The sequence below is a fragment of the Saccostrea echinata genome, unplaced genomic scaffold (assembly GCF_033153115.1).
Source record: "Saccostrea echinata isolate AGI-Se365-2 ecotype Australia unplaced genomic scaffold, CSIRO_AGI_Sech_v1 ptg000010l, whole genome shotgun sequence".
In the NCBI taxonomy this organism is placed as follows: domain Eukaryota; kingdom Metazoa; phylum Mollusca; class Bivalvia; order Ostreida; family Ostreidae; genus Saccostrea; species Saccostrea echinata.
In genome coordinates, this window is record NW_026889759.1 from 12,334,357 (window position 1) to 12,353,991 (window position 19,635).

The 19,635-nt window shown below is 35.3% G+C and overlaps 2 protein-coding genes across 2 annotated transcripts; one reads left to right on the top strand and one right to left on the bottom strand.

The window, feature by feature from the left end:
* Positions 1–1,525: 1,525 nt before the first annotated feature.
* On the top strand, positions 1,526–7,065 carry LOC133184739 (leucine-rich repeat-containing protein 18-like). The gene is made up of 4 exons (XM_061319811.1): positions 1,526–1,643; positions 3,932–4,075; positions 4,273–4,440; positions 6,570–7,065. The coding sequence occupies exons 1-4, from the start codon at positions 1,580–1,582 to the stop codon at positions 6,707–6,709; spliced, it is 516 nt and encodes a 171-aa protein (XP_061175795.1). The 5' UTR covers positions 1,526–1,579; the 3' UTR covers positions 6,710–7,065.
* A 2,112-nt stretch (positions 7,066–9,177) lies between these two features.
* Positions 9,178–11,962, bottom strand: LOC133184412 (uncharacterized). Its single transcript, XM_061319481.1, has 4 exons — positions 11,801–11,962; positions 11,569–11,642; positions 10,048–11,464; positions 9,178–9,959 (listed from the first exon to the last, which is right to left on the bottom strand). Exons 1-4 carry the CDS (start codon positions 11,958–11,960, stop codon positions 9,193–9,195), a joined length of 2,418 nt encoding a protein of 805 aa, XP_061175465.1. The 5' UTR covers positions 11,961–11,962; the 3' UTR covers positions 9,178–9,192.
* Between the last annotated feature and the right edge of the window lie 7,673 nt (positions 11,963–19,635).

Consider the following 19,635-nt stretch of genomic DNA (forward strand, 5'->3'; position numbering starts at 1 on the left):
TATTATGATTACATTTTTTAATATTAAAGTAAATCATTTTTCTTCAAAATTTCAGAAAAAGATGGAGATTGGAATAAAATTGAAACGATTAAGCTAAATTTATTTATTTTACATATTTAAACATAGATAACTGTTGTAATTTTCCCATGTTCATGATTTCTGAAAGAAAGTTTGTATCATCTGTTGTTAAAATCAGAAACAATTATTTGGTATTGATTGGCAACTAACTTAATTAAAGTGCTCATTAATTATGTTAATTGATCTAAACACCCACTGATGATCCAGAGCAAACAGGTAATTGGGGTGAAACCACCCGGATTCATTTAGAAGGTATGCAAGCTCAGAATGGTTTGTAATGATTAATAGCGAGCGCAGCGAGCGGTGCAAAGCGCCGCTCATCACTGTGAGCTCTAACGACAACGCCTGGGTGAAGAGAAAATTCGGACTATTGCACATTCATTCAATAGAATTTTTTTCCGCAGTAATTCTGGACCCACAATGCATCGCTTCTTGTTCTCGCTGCTAACTTCATTCGCGCGGTAACACTAATGAAAAATTCACAAAAAATAAACTGACCTTAATTTAATGGATATTGCATACAGATAGTAGATTAAACATTTCTTTGTTAAAATCTTCACACTTTTTAAACTTTGTTAATGGAAAAGCAACTAACATACGACGTCATGTGACATCACAGTCTAGACGTTCCAAATGTCTCGTGCGGTTTGAAGAGGTGGATCTTAATATGAAGTGAACAATGCGCTCGCCCCAATGGTCGCACCGTCTACATATTAAATTTGGAGGTTATTTTCAATGAAACGTAGACTGGCTCCGTTTTGCTTATGGAATGTATTCTCTAACTGTGGTGAGGGATTTTCCTGAGGCACTCCATATAAAGGGGGAAAAACATTTTCTCAACATTTTTTTCTCTGTACATGCCATGTTGAAATTTAGTTCGTGGTGTATGCTTAGATTTATCTGTCCCTGTTTTTTATATACATAAGCAACACATGCTACGAATTTTATCATTAAATCTATATTGTATATGATTGTATAAATAACACAAAAATGTGTTGAGACACGTCCCAGTTTCAAATCTGGAGTTTGGTTGTCGCAAGATATGCCAAATTCAGTTTTTTTCTTGAATAAAATATATAGTAATAAAAGAAACCACTGGCATCAAGCCATTCATGATTTTTATCTTCAAAAAAATCGATAATACCTTAACTGACTTCTCGAATTCACAAACACATCAACAAATCCTCCATTTTTAAACATTCGAGTTGCCGAGGGTCTTTTGTTGTTTTCATTTCAGAAGAGTTTCTTCTGCAGGCCAAGGCCGATACAATATATAGGGAACAAAAACTTAGCAAATGACATCTGCTTAATGAAAGAAGACAACTGTATTTCAATTTTTTTTGTTGGTAGTCAATTCAAAGGAATAGAAGTAGACAAACAATATATTATCTACTCAACCTCCTTTTTATTTGATCGGGATCGTGATGCATGTGAATATATATTTCTGGGGGTTCCCCAAAGGTAAAAATACTGGGGGGTAGATCGTGGCCCGAGTATCATTATGGCGAGTGGAACTGCCTTAGTCGCCAGAAGGCTCCGCGAGGCACAGGAATCACAGTCTCTTGGTATGAAGTTTGTTACATGTAAAATTTTATCATTATTTATGAAAACCAGATATTTTGTAATCGCCTCCATAGATTTTTTTAAAATACAGTTGACATGTCTTAATTTTTTGTTTAAGCTGTATAAAAGATATAACATTTCTTTGATGCGTTGTCTTGCAAAATTTCAACTTCAAAGACACAAAAGTTTTAAATACAATGCAGAAAATTATTTTTCCTTTCTGCGCCCCATAGTTTGAATCTTAACAAGAGGCGGATCTTCACATTGGTCATAGACTTTTAATTAAGTATCTGACCTATTCTCAATCTTTAAAACCAACACAGCAAATTTTCAAGCAAATCGCCTGAAAACGACGCGACATGAATGAGATAGAAAGAAAGATTAAGGTGTTAATAAATATCAATATCATAGGTCCGATTCGAGCGCGGAACCAGGAATTGAAAGGGGGGGGGGGCAAAAAAGTAGGCAGGAGGTCTGGGGCCGCCTTGGGGCCCTCAGAGGGTCCAGAGCAAAGCCCTGGTGGTGGCCCAGGGGGCGAAACCCCTGGAAGCTCCTGGATTCTAGAGATTTTGTATGGTAAAAATGAGGTCTACCGAGTAGACATTTTTACATTTTCTCGACGAAACTAGGTCTATGATTTACTCTAACATTGACAATTTTATGTGGGGCGCGCACTGGATGTGCCCCCCTTAAATCCGCCACTGCCGGATTGGATAATTTTTAACTATCTGCTTGGCAGAAATCTAACTTGACATTCTAGAAATCATGATAAAGAAAGAATAACTATCTGGTTGGCAGAAATCTAGCTTGACATTCTAGAAATCATGATAAAGAATATCTGTTCATCGGTATAGATTTTACTCTACCTTTCAGGTTAATATAACAGATTATTTTTCCTACAATGGAAAAAAAGACCGGGAGCTTCCAATTCCATATGATTGGATATGTTTAATTTTTATTGTCCAATGGAATCCTAAGAGTGAGTCTCTTACTAGGGCTGTGCAATAATATCGATATTCCTGTATATTGCGATTCGTTAACATAAAAATATCGTATTGCAATATGTTTTCCCAGTACCGATATACCGGCAAAATGCTTGGGCTTTATAAAGTAAATAAAGATTTATAAAAAGATTTATAAAGTACAATATGAAATTTAAGATGTCAGAAACGTTTTCAGTCGTTCCAAACAGCACCGAACGGTAAAGGTTTCTGCCTGCTGTATCACTATGGTTGCATTTCGTTGCCAAACGATAATGAAATCAACTAAACTTTTTTGTTACAACGTATTTATTAAAGTTTTATACACTCTTCTTATAAATGGAGCTTAATAAAATAAAAAAAAAACATTTTAACTGTTATTAAAAATATTGCAATACATATCGCAATACAATTCTAAATATCGCAATATATCGCAATACGAAATTCCCAACCGATACCCAGCCCTATCTTTACCGATGCCTTCGGCTAAGATTGAAGCAGACATAAAACAATCAAGAAAAATGTCAAGATTCATTGAGGGGGGGGGGGGGGGTCTCAGGTCTCCAATCTACTCAAAAGAAAAGAACAGTCTGATCTTTTTTGACAATCATTGGTATATTAAGAAAATCTTCCAGGGGTGGAGAAACTTTTTCTTGGTGGAAAGTGTTTGGTCTGACACTGGACACGATTTTTTTTTTAATTTTGAAAAAAAACTCTAAAGTCTACATAGATATATTGCCTCCCTTCCCTCGTTAGAGCTTTAAAGGTGTATACTACGTTGGTTCCTGTTATTGGCAATGACAATCAAGTGTGTACAATTATTATTACATTTTCAATAGTGAAATACTGTAATTCATTTATTGAATAAATGTGATGAACTTTCACAGTGTGAAAGGATATCAAAATGATATTCTGTCACGGTGTGAAAGGATATCAAAGTAAAAATGATTTCTGGCCTATCGTAAGATAGAGATAGTAACAAAAACTTCTTGAAAGCTAAAACTGTAAATTTCCTCCCAAATATATTGCTAAATTCCATGTTACAATGTTTTCAATCTCAACTATGACGTCAGAGCCTATAGCACTGTGTTAAGATAAGACAGAGGCAAAAAGAAATCAAAGAAAATGTAATAAACAGAAAATTCAATGTTTTGTAGTTGGATGTGGAATTTATTTCACTCGTGAGACAGGATTTTTTGATATTTTCACGCGCACTCGTGAAAATATTTAAAAAAAATCCTGTCCCACTCATGAAATAAATTCCATATAAAATCTATTTCTATACAGATAGTTTTTTTGGTTTTCTGTAGATTTATCTGGGTGTGACTTGACTAAAATCCCAGATGCAGTGTACATGATGCTGAAGTCGGTAACAGTCAACAAATGCACAATGGCCAACAACATGCTCACAAAGATCCCACCAAAGTTCCCATCAAATTTCACAAGTTTAACTGGTATGTAGTTTTGTACCGTAAATATTTAATTCTACTCATTGAGTAAATTTCCTCGATTTTTTTTTCAAAGGTAATTTCACGAGTTACCTAAAAACAAAAACGGAAAAAAATCTTGGGGAACTGCAAATTCTTGTATGGACATGGTTATATATTTATTTGTTGTCATAACTTATTTGTTTTCATTCTGATTTTTTTAGAGCTGGATTTAAGTAAAAATAGATTGAGCCAATTCCCGCCAGATATGCATGTTATGCAAAACATCCGGGTCCTGAACCTCTCCAGCAATGATCTGACAGGCGTTCCTCTTTTCGTGTACTCACTCTCCAATCTTCAAGAGCTCTTTCTACATGACAACTGCATAATGTGTAAGTGTTGTGCCATTTTTAGCTCACCTCGACGAAGTCGAGATGAGCTTATGCTATACCCCCGGCGTCGGCGTTAGCGTCCACACGCGTTAGCGTCGGCGTCCCGGTTAAAGTTTTAGGAGCAAGTCCCATTCCCAAGTAACTTTAAGCCCTACCTGGACCAAACTTGCATGGATGATGCATCTAGGGATGGACACTACCACATTTGCTTCGGATGCTGGATCTGACCTAGAGTTTCCAGATGAGTGACCAGGTTAAAGTTTTTGGAGCAGGTCCATTCCCAAGTAACTATAAGCCCTACCTGGACCAAACTTGCATGGATGATGCATCTAGGAATGGACACTACCAAACTTGCTTCGGATGCTGGATATGACCTAGATTTTCCAGATGAGTGACCAGGTTAAAGTTTTTGGAGCAGGTACCCAATTATAAGCCCTTCCTGGACCAAACCTGCATGAATGATGTATCAAAGGAAGGACACTACCATACTTGCTTCTTGCTTCAGATGCTGGATATGACCTAGATTTTCCAGATGAGTGACCAGGTTAAAGTTTTTGGAGCAGGTCCATCCCCAAGTAATTATAAGCCTTACCTGGATCAAACTTGCATGGAGGATGCATATTGGGATGGACTCTACCACACTTGCTTCGGATGCTGGATATGACCTAGGTTTTCCAGATGGGTCACTAGGTTAAAGTTTTTGGAGCAGGTCCATTCCCAAGGAACTATTAGACCTACCTGGACCAAACTTGCATGGATGATGCATCTAGAGATGGACACTACTACACTTGCTTCGGATGCTGGATCTGACCTAGATTTTCCAGATGAGTGACCAGGTTAGAGTTTTTGGAGCAGGTACCCAATTATAAGCCCTTCCTGGACCAAACCTGCATGAATGATGTATCAAAGGAAGGACACTACCATAATTGCTTCTTGCTTCAGATGCTGGATCTGACCTAGATTTTCCAGATGAGTGACCAGGTTAAAGTTTTTGGAACAGGTCCATTCCCAAGTAATTATAAGCCTTACCTGGATCAAACTTGCATGGAGGATGCATATAGGGATGGACACTACCACACTTGCTTCGGATGCTGGATATGACCTAGATTTTCCAGATGGGTCACTAGGTTATAGTTTTTGGAGCAGGTCCATTCCCAAGGAACTATTAGCCCTACCTGGACCAATCTTGCATGGATGATGCATCTGGGGATGGACACTACCACACTTGCTTCGGATGCTGGATCTGACCTAGATTTTCCAGATGAGTGACCAGGTTAAAGTTTTTGGAGCAGGTACCCAATTATAAGCCCTACCTGGACCAAACCTGCATGAATGATGCATCAAAGGAAGGACACTACCATACTTGCCTTTTGCTTCAGATGCTGGATTTGACCTAGATTTTCCAGATGAGTGACCAGGTTAAAGTTTTTGGAACAGGTCCATTCCTAAGTAATTATAAGCCTTACCTTGACCAAACTTGCATGGATGATGCATCTGGGGATGGACACTACTATACTTGTTTCGGAAGCTGGATCTGACCTAGATTTTCCAGATGAGTGACCAGGTTGAAGTTTTTGGAGCAGGTCCATTCCCAAGAAACTATAAGCCCTACCTGAACCAAATTTGCATGGATGATACATCTAGGGATAGACACTACCATATTTGCTTCAGATGCTGGATCTGACCTAGATTTTCCAGATGAGTGACCAGGTTAAAGTTTTTTTGGAGCAGGTCCATTCCCAAGGAACTGTAAGCCCTACCTGGACTAAACTTGCATGGATGATGCATCTAGGGATGTACACTAACTAACCTGCTTCGGATTCTGGATCTGACCTAGATTTTCCACATGAGTGAATTTTAGCCATATTTTAACCAAATTAGCATGGATGATGATGTATCTAGAGATGGACACTTCCAGAGTTGCTTTGGATTCTGAATCTAATATTGATGGATATTAATCTTGGGATGTACACTAACTAGGAAAAAAATATGATGTGAGATTTGCCTTACTTATAGATAACATTCGTTGAGGTGAGCTTAGTAATCTTTGATTACCTATGTTTGTACAGATGTCCATGTTTTGTTTTTTTTTTCCTCATCCGACACCTGATTTGACTTTTCTTTTTCAGCTGTTGATGTGAGTCGGTTAGAGGATATTGAGGGACTGAGAAATGTTAACTTACAAAATAATCCAATTTCTGACGACCTAAAATCACAGCTGCAGTCCTGTAATTTTATAGTGTTGCTTGGCAACCATTCCACGTCCTAGCAACACATACACACCACTTCTTTAATGCGTGATTGAGAAATTACATACTTGTTGAATGTTGTGAATATGAGGATTGGATTTTGAACTTTTAATAAAAAAAATTATATATAAAATATGCCCCGTTTTCATTTAAATGTACATTTATATACAGTGAATATTTCTTTATATCATATTTATAAATTATTCCCAAACTGGTTATTATTGGAGAAGTATTAAGCTAATTATGTATATGTCATGTTTTCTTTTTATATGGATTGTTTATCTTATTGTTGGCTTATTATTGTGCAATAATCTTTAACAAAGTTTGGAAATAAAGTTTCATTTTCTAATCTGTCCTAGTGACATGATAAACACTGTATCATCTTTCCAACACCAAGTAGTTAACAAAAATGAAACCAAATCAATGTATTTTATAGAACTTTCAATAAGTTTTACGAAAAAAAAATAGTTCGAGATTGATTCTTTCATGTTTATCAACACAGAGCACTAACACAGGATATGATCGATTTGAACATATTTTATTGCATAAAATACTGTACGTATACAGTGCGATTGGGCACGAGCTCTAAAAACTTAACTCGCATCTTTATAAGATGATTTATTAGGTATATCAATTAAAATAGTGATATATTATACATTTCATAAAACAAGGAAAAACATTTTCAAGGTCTCGGCAAGATAATGGTGACATATTATACACTTCATACAACAAGGAATAATATATTCAAGGTCGTGGCAAATTTACTGAGGTCTTATTTTCAACAGATTTGATAAAACGAATGTTTCCTAGATAATGGTAATGGATAACAAGATACCTTGTATTACGAATGTTTTATTTCAATGGAGCATGTTTGATATTCAGAAATGTTTCTACAGTTGGATTTACATTGTACTTTAGTACCCAGTGTATGTGGTCTTATGAACGAGATTTTATCAACGTTGATAGTACACCATCACGTACTTAGATTTATGCCAAGTATAAGGGCAGTTACCTAACAGAGTTAAAAAACTTAATGAAATTAATCAATCAGAGCCGGCATGTTGATGTATACATTGACAAAAATGACAGGAAAAGGCAAACAAATACGTTAACATAATCCATTGAACTTTACACGTACAGATAAAACACAAGTTTGCTTATTAAAGGCTATCATGATTGAATAGCTTTGCACAATTTGATTGACATTTGGAAAATTAGAGTAGGAATTAAGTACTCCAATGACAGTCGGAATTTAACAGTTTAATTTGGTACAGAATGTAACTGCGTACTTTATAACTGTCTAGAAAAGTACACAAGGAAACCTCTCTATAATTTATACTATTATTATAACAAAGTGACAGTACGTAGTTAATTCTCATAAATTTACACACATAAAGAGAACTTGGATGAATATACTGCAAGAAGCTCACAAAAACAAATATTTTGTACAGTTCAAATATTAATGCACATATGATTTCTCAATAAATGAAAAAAGTGATGAGAACGAACAGTGATCATCTCAAAAAAAAATCCAAACGGGACATAAAACATGCACGGACCCCCAGAAATGCCAAAAGTGGGGTCAGGTGCAAACAAATATTTACATAATTTACCTCAGCATTTCTTTTTCTTTTCTCAGGTGCCTAAATTTATTTAAAGAACATGTACTTTAAATTTAACCAAAGTACATGTACTTTGTTCTCATAAATTTACGTAAAGAAGGAGAATTTGCATAAAATGTACTGAAACAAACTTGCACATTTTGCTTGTCAGAAAATTTTTGGTAGTGCTCCCTCAACTATCAATGAAAAATGTTTGGCTGTGCCCCCCCCCCCCAAAAAAACTGAAATTGCTTCCTACGGGCCTGACTCCATACAATCTAATCAACATTAGTGCACTAAGGGATTAAAGGTTACCAACCCTCCAAAATAAAATCGAGACAACTGGAACAGACCAGACGGCTAATTAAAATGCGTCTAAATGTTTTTACGGTCATCCATTATCCTATATCCTATAGGCTGAATGGTGCATATCATTAACATATATAAAAGTATTTACTTAAATAATGCAACATAAGGCTCCTGTTATAAATGTATAGACAAAGCCCTTGGTTTAACTTATAGAATGAAAATATCAAGGTTTTAGCGAAAACTAATGCTTTTGACTATTATCTGGTATGTTATACGTTCCAGCGATTCGTATTTCTCAGAGAATATTACGTGACCAAAAGTTTAAGATATATCGACAATAACAAAAACAAAACAAGAGACTAGTGAATAAAATATTTTCTTTGGAGACCTGATGACCGACATCTTCTTACTCTCCAGAGTTAACATCTAGTGGGTAACATCTATAGTACTCACTAATAACACAAAACAGATCTGTGTAGAGTTTCAACCCCAACAAAGCTTGTAGAGAATTTGTATGCTTCAGGTCAACAATAGATTCAATTGGCTGTAAGAAAAAGGAACAGAACATTGCAGAAATGATATTTGAAAGACATTTAGATATCATCATCGGATTGGTTCGTATCCCTTTTCTCATCGTCAGAATTTTTGTCTGACCCGCACGTCGTCAATAATTTTTCGATGACACTTGATGACGCAGTGTCGTCCACCACTTCAGTGAGGAAAGAAGCATCGTCATTTTCTTTCGATGACATATTGTGTAAATCGCTTTCCAAGTGTTTATTATGTGCATACTCTTCGTTCGATTTTGTCCAGTTTTCGTCATCTTGATCTTTTGTTTCGTCATCACTGTCACTGAGTTGCCGCCCCTTGCTAGGACTCTCTTCTATATTCTCCTTTGACCTCTCTGACTGACAAATACCAGTGTGCATTTCTTTCTCATTTTCTATTGAATATGCACCGAAACACTCACTTTTATCAGACACTTCACTTTCTATTTTCTGCTGCGATTTACCTTCGTCGACTCCTTTTTCTTCCTTGGCTTTGTCAATTTTTTCACTGCGATCTTTCCCTACGTCCATATCCTGTCTTGGTGAACTCCTCCCGAGAACAAAATCTCTGGCAGAAAAATCATACTGCTCACTTCTTTTGCAGTATCGTTCAACGGCAGCTCTGTACGCTTGATCCTCTTCTAGGTCCATCAAGGATCTAAATACTACAACACTTGAGCATGCGCTGTCCTGGTCATTGCTCACAAGTAGGACCTCTTTTAGATGTTTAGATGGATTGGCACCGTGTGTAAACAATAATATGGCATCATGGAATGACTGTACGCAGACATCCAAGGGGGCCGCAAAATAACCTTTAAAAAAAAGAAAAGATATGTCATTTTATGATTGAAAAGATAGCAAAGAGCATGATATTACTTCTCTACAAAGAAAGCATCTTACCAGCACCGATGATCGGCATTGACAAGCTGCTGAGCCAGATTTTATCAGCATATTGAAAACAGTTAAGGTAGGTACAGGTCAACAAATGTGAAGACTGTTCTGGACTGTCTTCTCTCCAGGAGGGAACAGCAGCATGCAGAATGTAAGTGACCTTGGGATCAAGGTTACCGCCTGCACATGTATGTATTACGTCACCAAAAAGCAGATTGCCATTTTTAGCAATGTAATCAGCACATTCTTGTCTCATTTTCCTGTCAGCATTTCTAGCTATCACAGCAGATATTCCATAAAGTGTTGACAAATCTGTGCTGGCTGGACTAACAATGGCGTCAGACTTTTGTGTTAGAATATCACCCATAATTAGCTTTACTATGACTCCACCTATGGGTGTTTCGTGCTCCAAGGCCAGCTCAGGGAAGTCTGACTGACAGAGAGACATGCCCATCTGAAAGTTTCTGTTCGGTGGGAAGATAGTATGGGGATTCCGCGAGGGCGGTGGTGGTATTGGTGGTGGTGACCTGAACCTCCTTTCTTCGTCTCTAACCGAGAATTCCTCTGGACCTCGTCTACCTATGATGACGTCATCACTGTCCGAGTCACTGTCATAATTATTGAAGACTTGGGGTGTTTTCTTGTTTACTGATGGTGCAAATAACGACTGACTGGGGTTATATCTGTTTTGTGAAAGAGATGATGCATTGAACGGAATTCTGTGCTTCTCATTATCTGTTAAATTCTGCAGTTTTGTTTTGGGTTTGGTCTTATCTGCAAATTTATCCGCAGCATCTGGTTTGCGTGAGACAGAGGACGATTTTGAAGATCTTGGGTCACTTGAGGAAAGCCTGCAGTCTGACATTCTTAAGGGCGAATCCATTTTTTCCAGAACCTGCGAGTTAAACTTTACATTTGATGTTTGAGGGTACACTTCTGAACTTGAAATATTGCTTCCAAAAGTTTCTCTGTCATGATCACCGGATTTCTTTGTCTTCTTGGAAACTGATGAGAGATCCCTTGGCGTTGGACTATAACGGCGATCCATGTCCGTTCTATTCTGTTTACCACCATAAGTCATACGGGGGGAATATGATAGGTCATCCTCGGAAGAATCTGATTCTTCGCTATTCATCATTGGCGAAGATCTTCTGCCCACTGCCTCACTTTTTCCCTCTGTTGTTCCGTTTGTTGATCCATTTGTCAATTTTTTCTTGTTTTCCTCATGTTTGTGCCATGCGTCTGAGAGGAAATTTTTTGTCCATTCGATTTGGAAGGGATTCCCTACAACCCTGTACGTCATGAATTTCGCATCGAACACTACTTCAACATCACTGTCATTTTCAAGGTTTCTCATAAGCGGGGGGTTCTCATCCAGAAGCTGTGTTATTGCTTGTTCCAGGTAGACAGAGACGTTTGAGAAAAGCTTTCAAATAAAAAAACTGTAAAATTTGATAATCAGTTTTTAAATTTTAACGAAATAGTTTCCAAACCATTCAAAATGTAGAAGACGTGAGGAAAATATATTACCTGTATTGGAAGCTTACTCAATACCAATTTATTGCCACTCATGGAGTGACTCTTGTCAAAAGCACGTTGGTATCCTGTTGAAAAGAAGCAAACTAGTATGTGAGTAGATGCGAATAAAGTATAAATCAATCAGATTCAAAAAATATAATACACAATAAACACAACTCCAGCGAAAAAAAAAGGCAGTTTATGATTATGTCTGTAAAAGATTTTGCGTGCATTCATGGCATACCATCATTTGTAAAAACAACAACTGCATCATTGTTCTGCAGAGGGTAATAGATATCCTCAATTTCTGTGCCTCCATTTTCCGATTTTTCAAAATAGTCGTAGATGTCTCTAGGGTTGGTCCCTGAAGGAATCCCGTGAACTCTGAAACCTTTAACATCCATATGAATTCTGAAATGACATAAACACGACTTGTGGTTTTATGCAAAAAAAAAAAAAAAAAAAAAAAAAAAAATATAGATAGATAGATAGATAAAACGGTGCAGTGGTATGCACTGAAAGTATGAGTGTTGTGCTGAAGGAAGAATAGAAAAGAATATATCCTGAAGGCGTGAGTGTTATTCTGAAGAAAGAGCTTCCAATGTTTCTCGATTGCAAAGTTATGGAACTGGCGTGGATTTTAAGTTTTCAATAACCTTGAACCACCCAAAGACCCATGTATCAAGGTCACAGTACATCCCACAGATATAAGAATCATATGCATATATAAGTGTTTCAACTTATGGAACAGGGGCATGTTTTAGTAACCTTCAACTTACCCAATGTCCTTGGGTCAAAGCTACAAATATCGCAGGGTCATAACAATCTTACATTAAATTAAGAGTTTATAGTATTCCTCACTTGAAAGTAGTGTAATTGTCAGAATATTTTTCAGACTTGTTCAAACGAACTGAGGTCAATTTCAATTTTAGCTTTTGGGTAAATTAGTAATAAGCAATCTGTGTATCAAGTAAAATCTTTCAATGTCCAATATTACAAAATTATGACCACAAAAAGAATTTCATAGTCACAGGGCACAGTAAAAACCTTGTAGCCCCTCCCTCTTTTCATTTTGCGTACTAGTATGGAATGCCATAGCTGCCTTATGTGGTTATTTCATGAGAAGATGGTGCTTTATTATGTTATGCTGTGGTTTTTTTATGTGAAGATGGTGCTTTATTATGTTATGCTGTGGTTATTTCATGTGAAGGTGGTGCTTTATTATGTTATGCTGTGGTTATTTCATGTGAAGGTGGTGCTTTATTATGTTATGCTGTGGTTATTTTGTGTGAAGGTGGTGCTTTATTATGTTATGCTGTGGTTATTTCATTTGAAGATGGTGCTTTTTTATGTTATGCTGTGGTTATTTCATGTGAAGATGGTGCTTTATTATGTTATGCTGTGGTTATTTCATGTGAAGGTGGTGCTTTATTATGTTATGCTGTGGTTATTTCATGTGAAGGTGGTGCTTTATTATGTTATGCTGTGGTTATTTTGTGTGAAGGCGGTGCTTTATTATGTTATGCTGTGGTTATTTCATTTGAAGATGGTGCTTTTTTATGTTATGCTGTGGTTATTTCATGTGAAGATGGTGCTTTATTATGTTATGCTGCGGTTATTTCATGTGAAGGTGGTGCTTTATTATGTTATGCTGTGGTTATTTCATGTGAAGGTGGTGCTTTATTATGTTATGCTGTGGTTATTTCATGTGAAGGTGGTGCTTTATTATGTTATGCTGTGGTTATTTCATGTGAAGGTGGTTTTTCATGTGAAGGTGGTTTTTCAAGTGTTGTTTTTTTTTATGTGAAGGTGGTTTTTTTTATATTTAATGTGATGGTGGTCACTCGGAACTCCTAATATTTTTTAATACTGAGTTTAACACTGAGTTTAACTGCTATTATCTTGAAATTTTGAAAGTGAAACAAATAGTCAATGTAATTAAAATCATTTTAATACACCATTGCTAGTTCCTCTTTTTTTCCATCTAGGCATTTGGGTTCAAAACGGTGTATTTTGTGTATTATGATTTTTTTGTAGGTGTGTCTGAATACACTAAAAAACATAAAAATAAAAAAAAAATCACTGAAATTATCACGTTTAAAAAGTGCCATATTAGTCTATATAGTAAGAGTGTAGGTACAACAGATGCCATCTTCGGAAAATCTAGGGAGGTCAAAAACCGCGCCAAACTTGTTCTCGTTATTCCGGGACGCCTCTACATTTTACTTGGTTAAAAATCGTCACTTCCATTGCTTTCACTTTCAGTTCTAGGTATCAGTACGTTTTTGTTTACTGCATATTTTATACGGAAAGTTAGAATTGGCAGACGATTGAAAGGCGTTATTCAGTCATTTTTAAATGTAGATTTCACCCGAATTCCTGTCCGAAACTGGTAGGAAAAGTGTAGATATTGATTAATTAAAATCAAGTATGAACCGAGCCGGGCACGCCGTAAAATCGAAGACTGCAACTGTCGTACCTTCACTCTTTTTTTATATAAAGTAATATGACATTTTTAAAACTTGCTTACTTCAGTGATTTTTATGCCCCCGGATCGAAAGATCCCGGGGGTATATTGTTTTCATTCTTAGGTTATCGAGTTTATGCAGACATAGCTAGAAAAAAAAACACAATACACAAAATACACCATCCTGAAACCAAGCGCCTATGGAAAAAAGAGGAACTAGCAATGGTGTATTAAAATGATTTAAATTATATTGACTACTTGTGTCACTTTCAAAATTTCTAGATAATAGCAGTAAAACTCAGTGTTAAACTCAGTCTTCAAAAATATTAAGAGTTCCGAGTGACCACCATCACATTAAATATAAAAAAAACCACCTTCACATAAAAAAAACCACCATCACATGAAAAACCACCTTCACATGAAAAATCATCACATGAAAAACCACCTTCACATGAAATAACCACAGCATAACATAATAAAGCACCACCTTCACATGAAATAACCACAGCATAACATAATAAAGCACCATCTTCTCATGAAATAACCACATAAGGCAGCTATGGCGTTCCATATACCAGGATATAATTATTAAAGTTCTGGTAATTTACAGACTCGTATAGGATACGGACAAAGAGTATTGCACTTATACATGTGGTAAGCACAAATAGAGAAGGAAACTATACAATATTTATAAAGCCCGAGTTTTCTCTTTTTTCTATCTAATAACAAGAATCAATCATAAGCAAACATCTAGGAATGCCTTCATTGAACCACAAAGACGATGTATGAGAGATGTATGAGAGAACATGTTAAAAGCAAGTTTTGCTCTCTCTCCTAAATCCAATATTTTCTACTTTCACATTCACAATAAAACACTTTTTTTTTTGCTGATTTTTTGGGGGAGGGGGGGGGGGACCAACAACAACCAACAAATATTAATATAACTATAAAAATAACATATAAACTACATACTCTCTTCTTGTCTGCATTACATTTTTCGTTTGAAGAATATCACTTATAAATAAGTTAAAGACCAGGCTTTTTGACACCACAGACAAATGCTTCTTCGATAAAATGGAACTCGTAAATTTGCATACCTTGTCATTGGTCATCTGCAACTTATATTGTTAAAAAAAAAAACATTCTGATTCTACACACAAGTACTTCGAGGTTAATATCATCTGCAAACTTTTTTTTTGGTTGAAAAACATTATCATTCTGAACACAAGTTTACTCCGAGGTTGATATTAAAAAGATGCTTGAGTTTCTCATTGACAATATCTATGCAGTTTTCGGAGACCAGGTTTTCCAACAATCTTGGAACTCCCATGGGTACTAATTTGTGCTCTGTTATCAGCAGACCTGTGTTTGTATTCATATGAAGCGGAAATTATTCAAAAACTTCTACATAAACAGAAGTCTCTTGCTGTGACTTCAATTCGACATTTAGATATATCAATAACGTGTTATCAATTAACAACTAATACTCAGTTTCATTCCTATGTAGGTTTTATATATCTTATTGAACTCGAAATAAAAGACACCACAGAGTTTGTCACATATATTTCATATTTGGCTGTTTTATTAGGGAAGACATTGGTAGCAAACTGACAACTAAACTTTATGAAGGTGATGACTTCAACTTTTCTATCGTCAACTTATTCATGTAGCAATATACCATTTTTACCTGCATACGGAGTTTATGTCTCCCAGTTGATTCGATACGCAAGAACATGTTCTAGAATTCGAAGAATTCCTAAAACGAGACAGCCTATTGACAAATAAGTTGATGATACAAAGATATCAATAATCTCGTTTAAAGTCAAATTTCGCAAATTCTCTGGTCGATATATAATGATCTTGTTTGCGAATACAATCTGTCGTTAAGTCGTTGACTATTGACTTAACGTAGGTCGCGGGTTTACAGGCCATTTAAAAGTGTCCGAAAACATACCATGAAAAATAGTTATATGAATCCTCTACCTTCGTTTTATATTCTCTGAAAATTTTATAAAATTCGTCTGCATCGTTTTGATGTAATTAAATCCCAAACATGCCATTGTTGTCGTTACATTTTCGACGTTATTCTACTGAATTATATAAGAAAAACGTCGTTTTTGGCTCGTTTTTTGGCAAGATTTTGTTTCAAAAAATATCAATAACTTTTAAATGGTGCAGACGAAATTCTTTCCCCTTTGGTATTTCAACAAAGAATTGATTTGAAACAAATAAATGAGAAAAAATTAATATGTCTTCGGGTTAGTTTTCGCGTAATTTAATTGTGGATAATTGCTTTTATATCGCAAAATATAACATTTTTAAGAGCGATGTCATTAAACATCGCGACGTCGTGAATATCTCTCCGGTATTCAGTGCAGAAAAATAAGATGAAATAATTTTTATAAAAAAAAAAATTCACGTATGCCTGCTTTCAAGTGACCCATGAATCGTATCATAATAATTCAATATCAATGAAATGATTATTAGACATGTTTCTCTTCAGATTAGGTTTTTTGTACGTCTTATATTAGTGAAAATTCTCACAAGGGACCAAAAACAACAATCAATCCTTTAGTTTCTTTCTTCCAATTTACTTTATGTGTTGTTTTCTTACTGTTTCTTTTCTGTTTGTTTTGTTTTGCTTTTTTTTTTTCGTAGATTAGACGTATCCTTACATTTGGCTGTGTATTTTTCTTTTCCAGCATGCTGGCGGAAAACGGTATCCTCTTATTCAAGTATATTAAATGTTTTTTTAGACCATTCAGCAAGGCGCTCAAATCTACGAATTTCCGCCAAATGACGTCCCGGCTAAATACAATATATTTTCAGTTTAAACAAAATATTTATTTTTACATACCACATTTTCAGAGGGGTAAATGGGACGAGAATTTAAAAATTAATTTTATCTGACGTAATCAACAGCCAGTATTTTTAGAACATTAATTCTACTTGTTGGACATGGAAAGCAAAGTAGCGAATAAAATCTGTAGGTAACAGCATTGCAAGCTGTTGCTTAAGGGACGATCATTTCATTCGGGGGGGGGGGGGGGGAGGGGGGCTTACAAATAAATAATCTGTCCTCGAAAATGTTGAAAATAAATAATCTGTCCTCGACTGGGTAAGAAAATAAATAATCTGTCCATGACTAGTTCTAGCACCCCACCCCCCACCCCCACCCCATCGGAGTTTTTCAACTTTGAAGTTTTCCTCTTTTTTTTTTTTTTTTTTTTGGCTTGTCAGACTTTTTTCAGTGAGGAAGAAATAAATAATCTGTCCTTGTTTTTTTTGGAAATAAATAATCTGTCCTTCACCGACATGAAAATAAACAATCTGTCTCGGTAAAATTTGCCACCCCCTCTCCCTCAGAATCAAAAAGTTGTCCCCTAACAGGAGGTCAGTGTCGCTAACAAATTGTCTTTATGTTTCATCGTACCTTAGCAGTATTTAATTTATGACAAACTCGTAGATCTATATATTTTAAAAATATCCTTTTTAAAAATAAAGTTCAATCTTTTGATGTAACATGTGTATTTGCGATTTTTTAAAAAAAATAATGGCTTCTTTATTAATAAAACAAACTGTTAATTCAAATACGATCAAAGGAAAAAAGGTCAATTGAACCTTGTGTACATATCGGTTCGCGATACCAAGTGAAAACAAATCAATCGCAGTTTCTCGGGCCTTTCCGACAAGCCGAAAAACAACCACTTGTGTTTCAAATCTTGCAGGAAAGGCCCGAGAAAATGCGATTGATAACAAATATAATTAAACGTTTTTTAATACTTCCAGTGTCGATCATTCGAATCGTAATATGCCTTCTTCACTAAATTACAAATTCCAACAAAAGTTATATCTAAGTATTGTATCGACTATACAAATCGTAAAAAGCCTTCATTATTTGTGAGAAGTTGTTGCTTAAATAATATAACGCTAAACTACCAATTCCAAGAAAAGTCAAATGTGCACAAGAAAGTCGCCCAAATCATATAAATTGCGTACACAGTTTTAACGACGTTAGCAAACCCGCGACCTACGTTAAGGTCAAGATCTAGTAAATGACTTTAGACTGTCTTTTTGGTCCTAGATCCATTATGACGTCACAATCAATTAAAACTTTCTTTTTCCTGTACTTTACTGCTCTGATAGAATTATGTAGAAAATAAAGTTTTTTCAAGGAATTCAATTTGAAATCATGTGAAAAGTAAAAAGTGAAAAGTAATCCCGAAACCTATATTCAATTTGATATTAATTTAAAGAAGAGGATAAGAACAAACAAATTACCGTTTTCTGAGAGACTGTAGGCAATCTGGATACATTTCCTTTGTCCGATAAGGAAAAAACTCCTAGTAAATAACTTTAGACTAACTGTTTGGTGCTAGATCCATTATGACGTCATAATCAATTTCAACTTTCTTTTTCCCGTACTTTACGGCTCTAATATAATTATGTAGAAAATAAAGTATTTTCATGGAATTCAATTTGAAATCATGTGAAAAGTAATCCCGATACCTATATTCAATTTAATATTATTTTAAGGAAGAGGCCAAGAACATACAAATTACCAATTTCTGAGAGACTGTAGGCAATCTGGATACATTTCCTTTGTCTGATATGGAAAAAAAACTCCCGTATTGATGACTGCTTTTCTTAATATTTCATTGAAAATGACAGTTTAAAATTTGATTTTTCGTCCTGTTTATTTACAAATTATGTCCCGAAACACCTTATTTGACTAAGCTAAAGTTATAAAGCATCATTAAAGGAATTTATTTCTCAAATTTGAGAAATCAGTAGGCACCTTTCATTTACTAGATCTTGACCTTAAGTGTTAGGCCATTATTAATTTATATTCACACGGAATTATCTACGGATTTTTTTTTCCCGTTTACCCGATCATTACAAGGAGCACATGGCGGGTGCGATTTGTTCTCGTTTTACAAACATTTGAATTTCAGGTGTAGAAGAAATGTGTGCGAAATGGAAATTTGTCCAGGTAGGATAATTACTAAACTGTTAAAGACTATTTCATAGTTGATGGTAGTAGAAGAGTGAATCTAGAGACAGGAAAAAATTTTTAAAAAATGGATTATGCATTTCACATAGTGATTTATTTTTGTATCTGGGAAAAACTATTTTTAAAATTATCTGATTTCCCCAGATTCCACTTGTCAGGGAAGTTCAAGCTAATCTTTTACTAAAAATGTATTTTTTATCTTTCATTCATTTAAGAGGGCTGGGTGGTTGTGGCCATTTTCAGACTATATTGATCTCCTTTAGAAGAAGAGCTCCATATGAAGATATATAAAAATGATCAAATTTTAAAACTAAAATGTATGAAACTTTTCTTTGCCAAATGATAGTTCACAGTTTAAGATATTATATCTAAAAAATTAAGTTATATCTGATGGTTAATTTGTTGACCCCCCAGCCTCCTTAATAAATTGAAAACTTTGTGAGTTGAAATATATAAATGTTTAATGAATTTTCAACTTTAAAATTATTTATTTTTCAATATTCATTCATGTACGAGGGGTGATCAAAAAGTTCGCGAACTAATTGAATAACTTCCTTAAAAGAAATAAAATGAGGTTTCGGTGCTCATTATTTTTTTA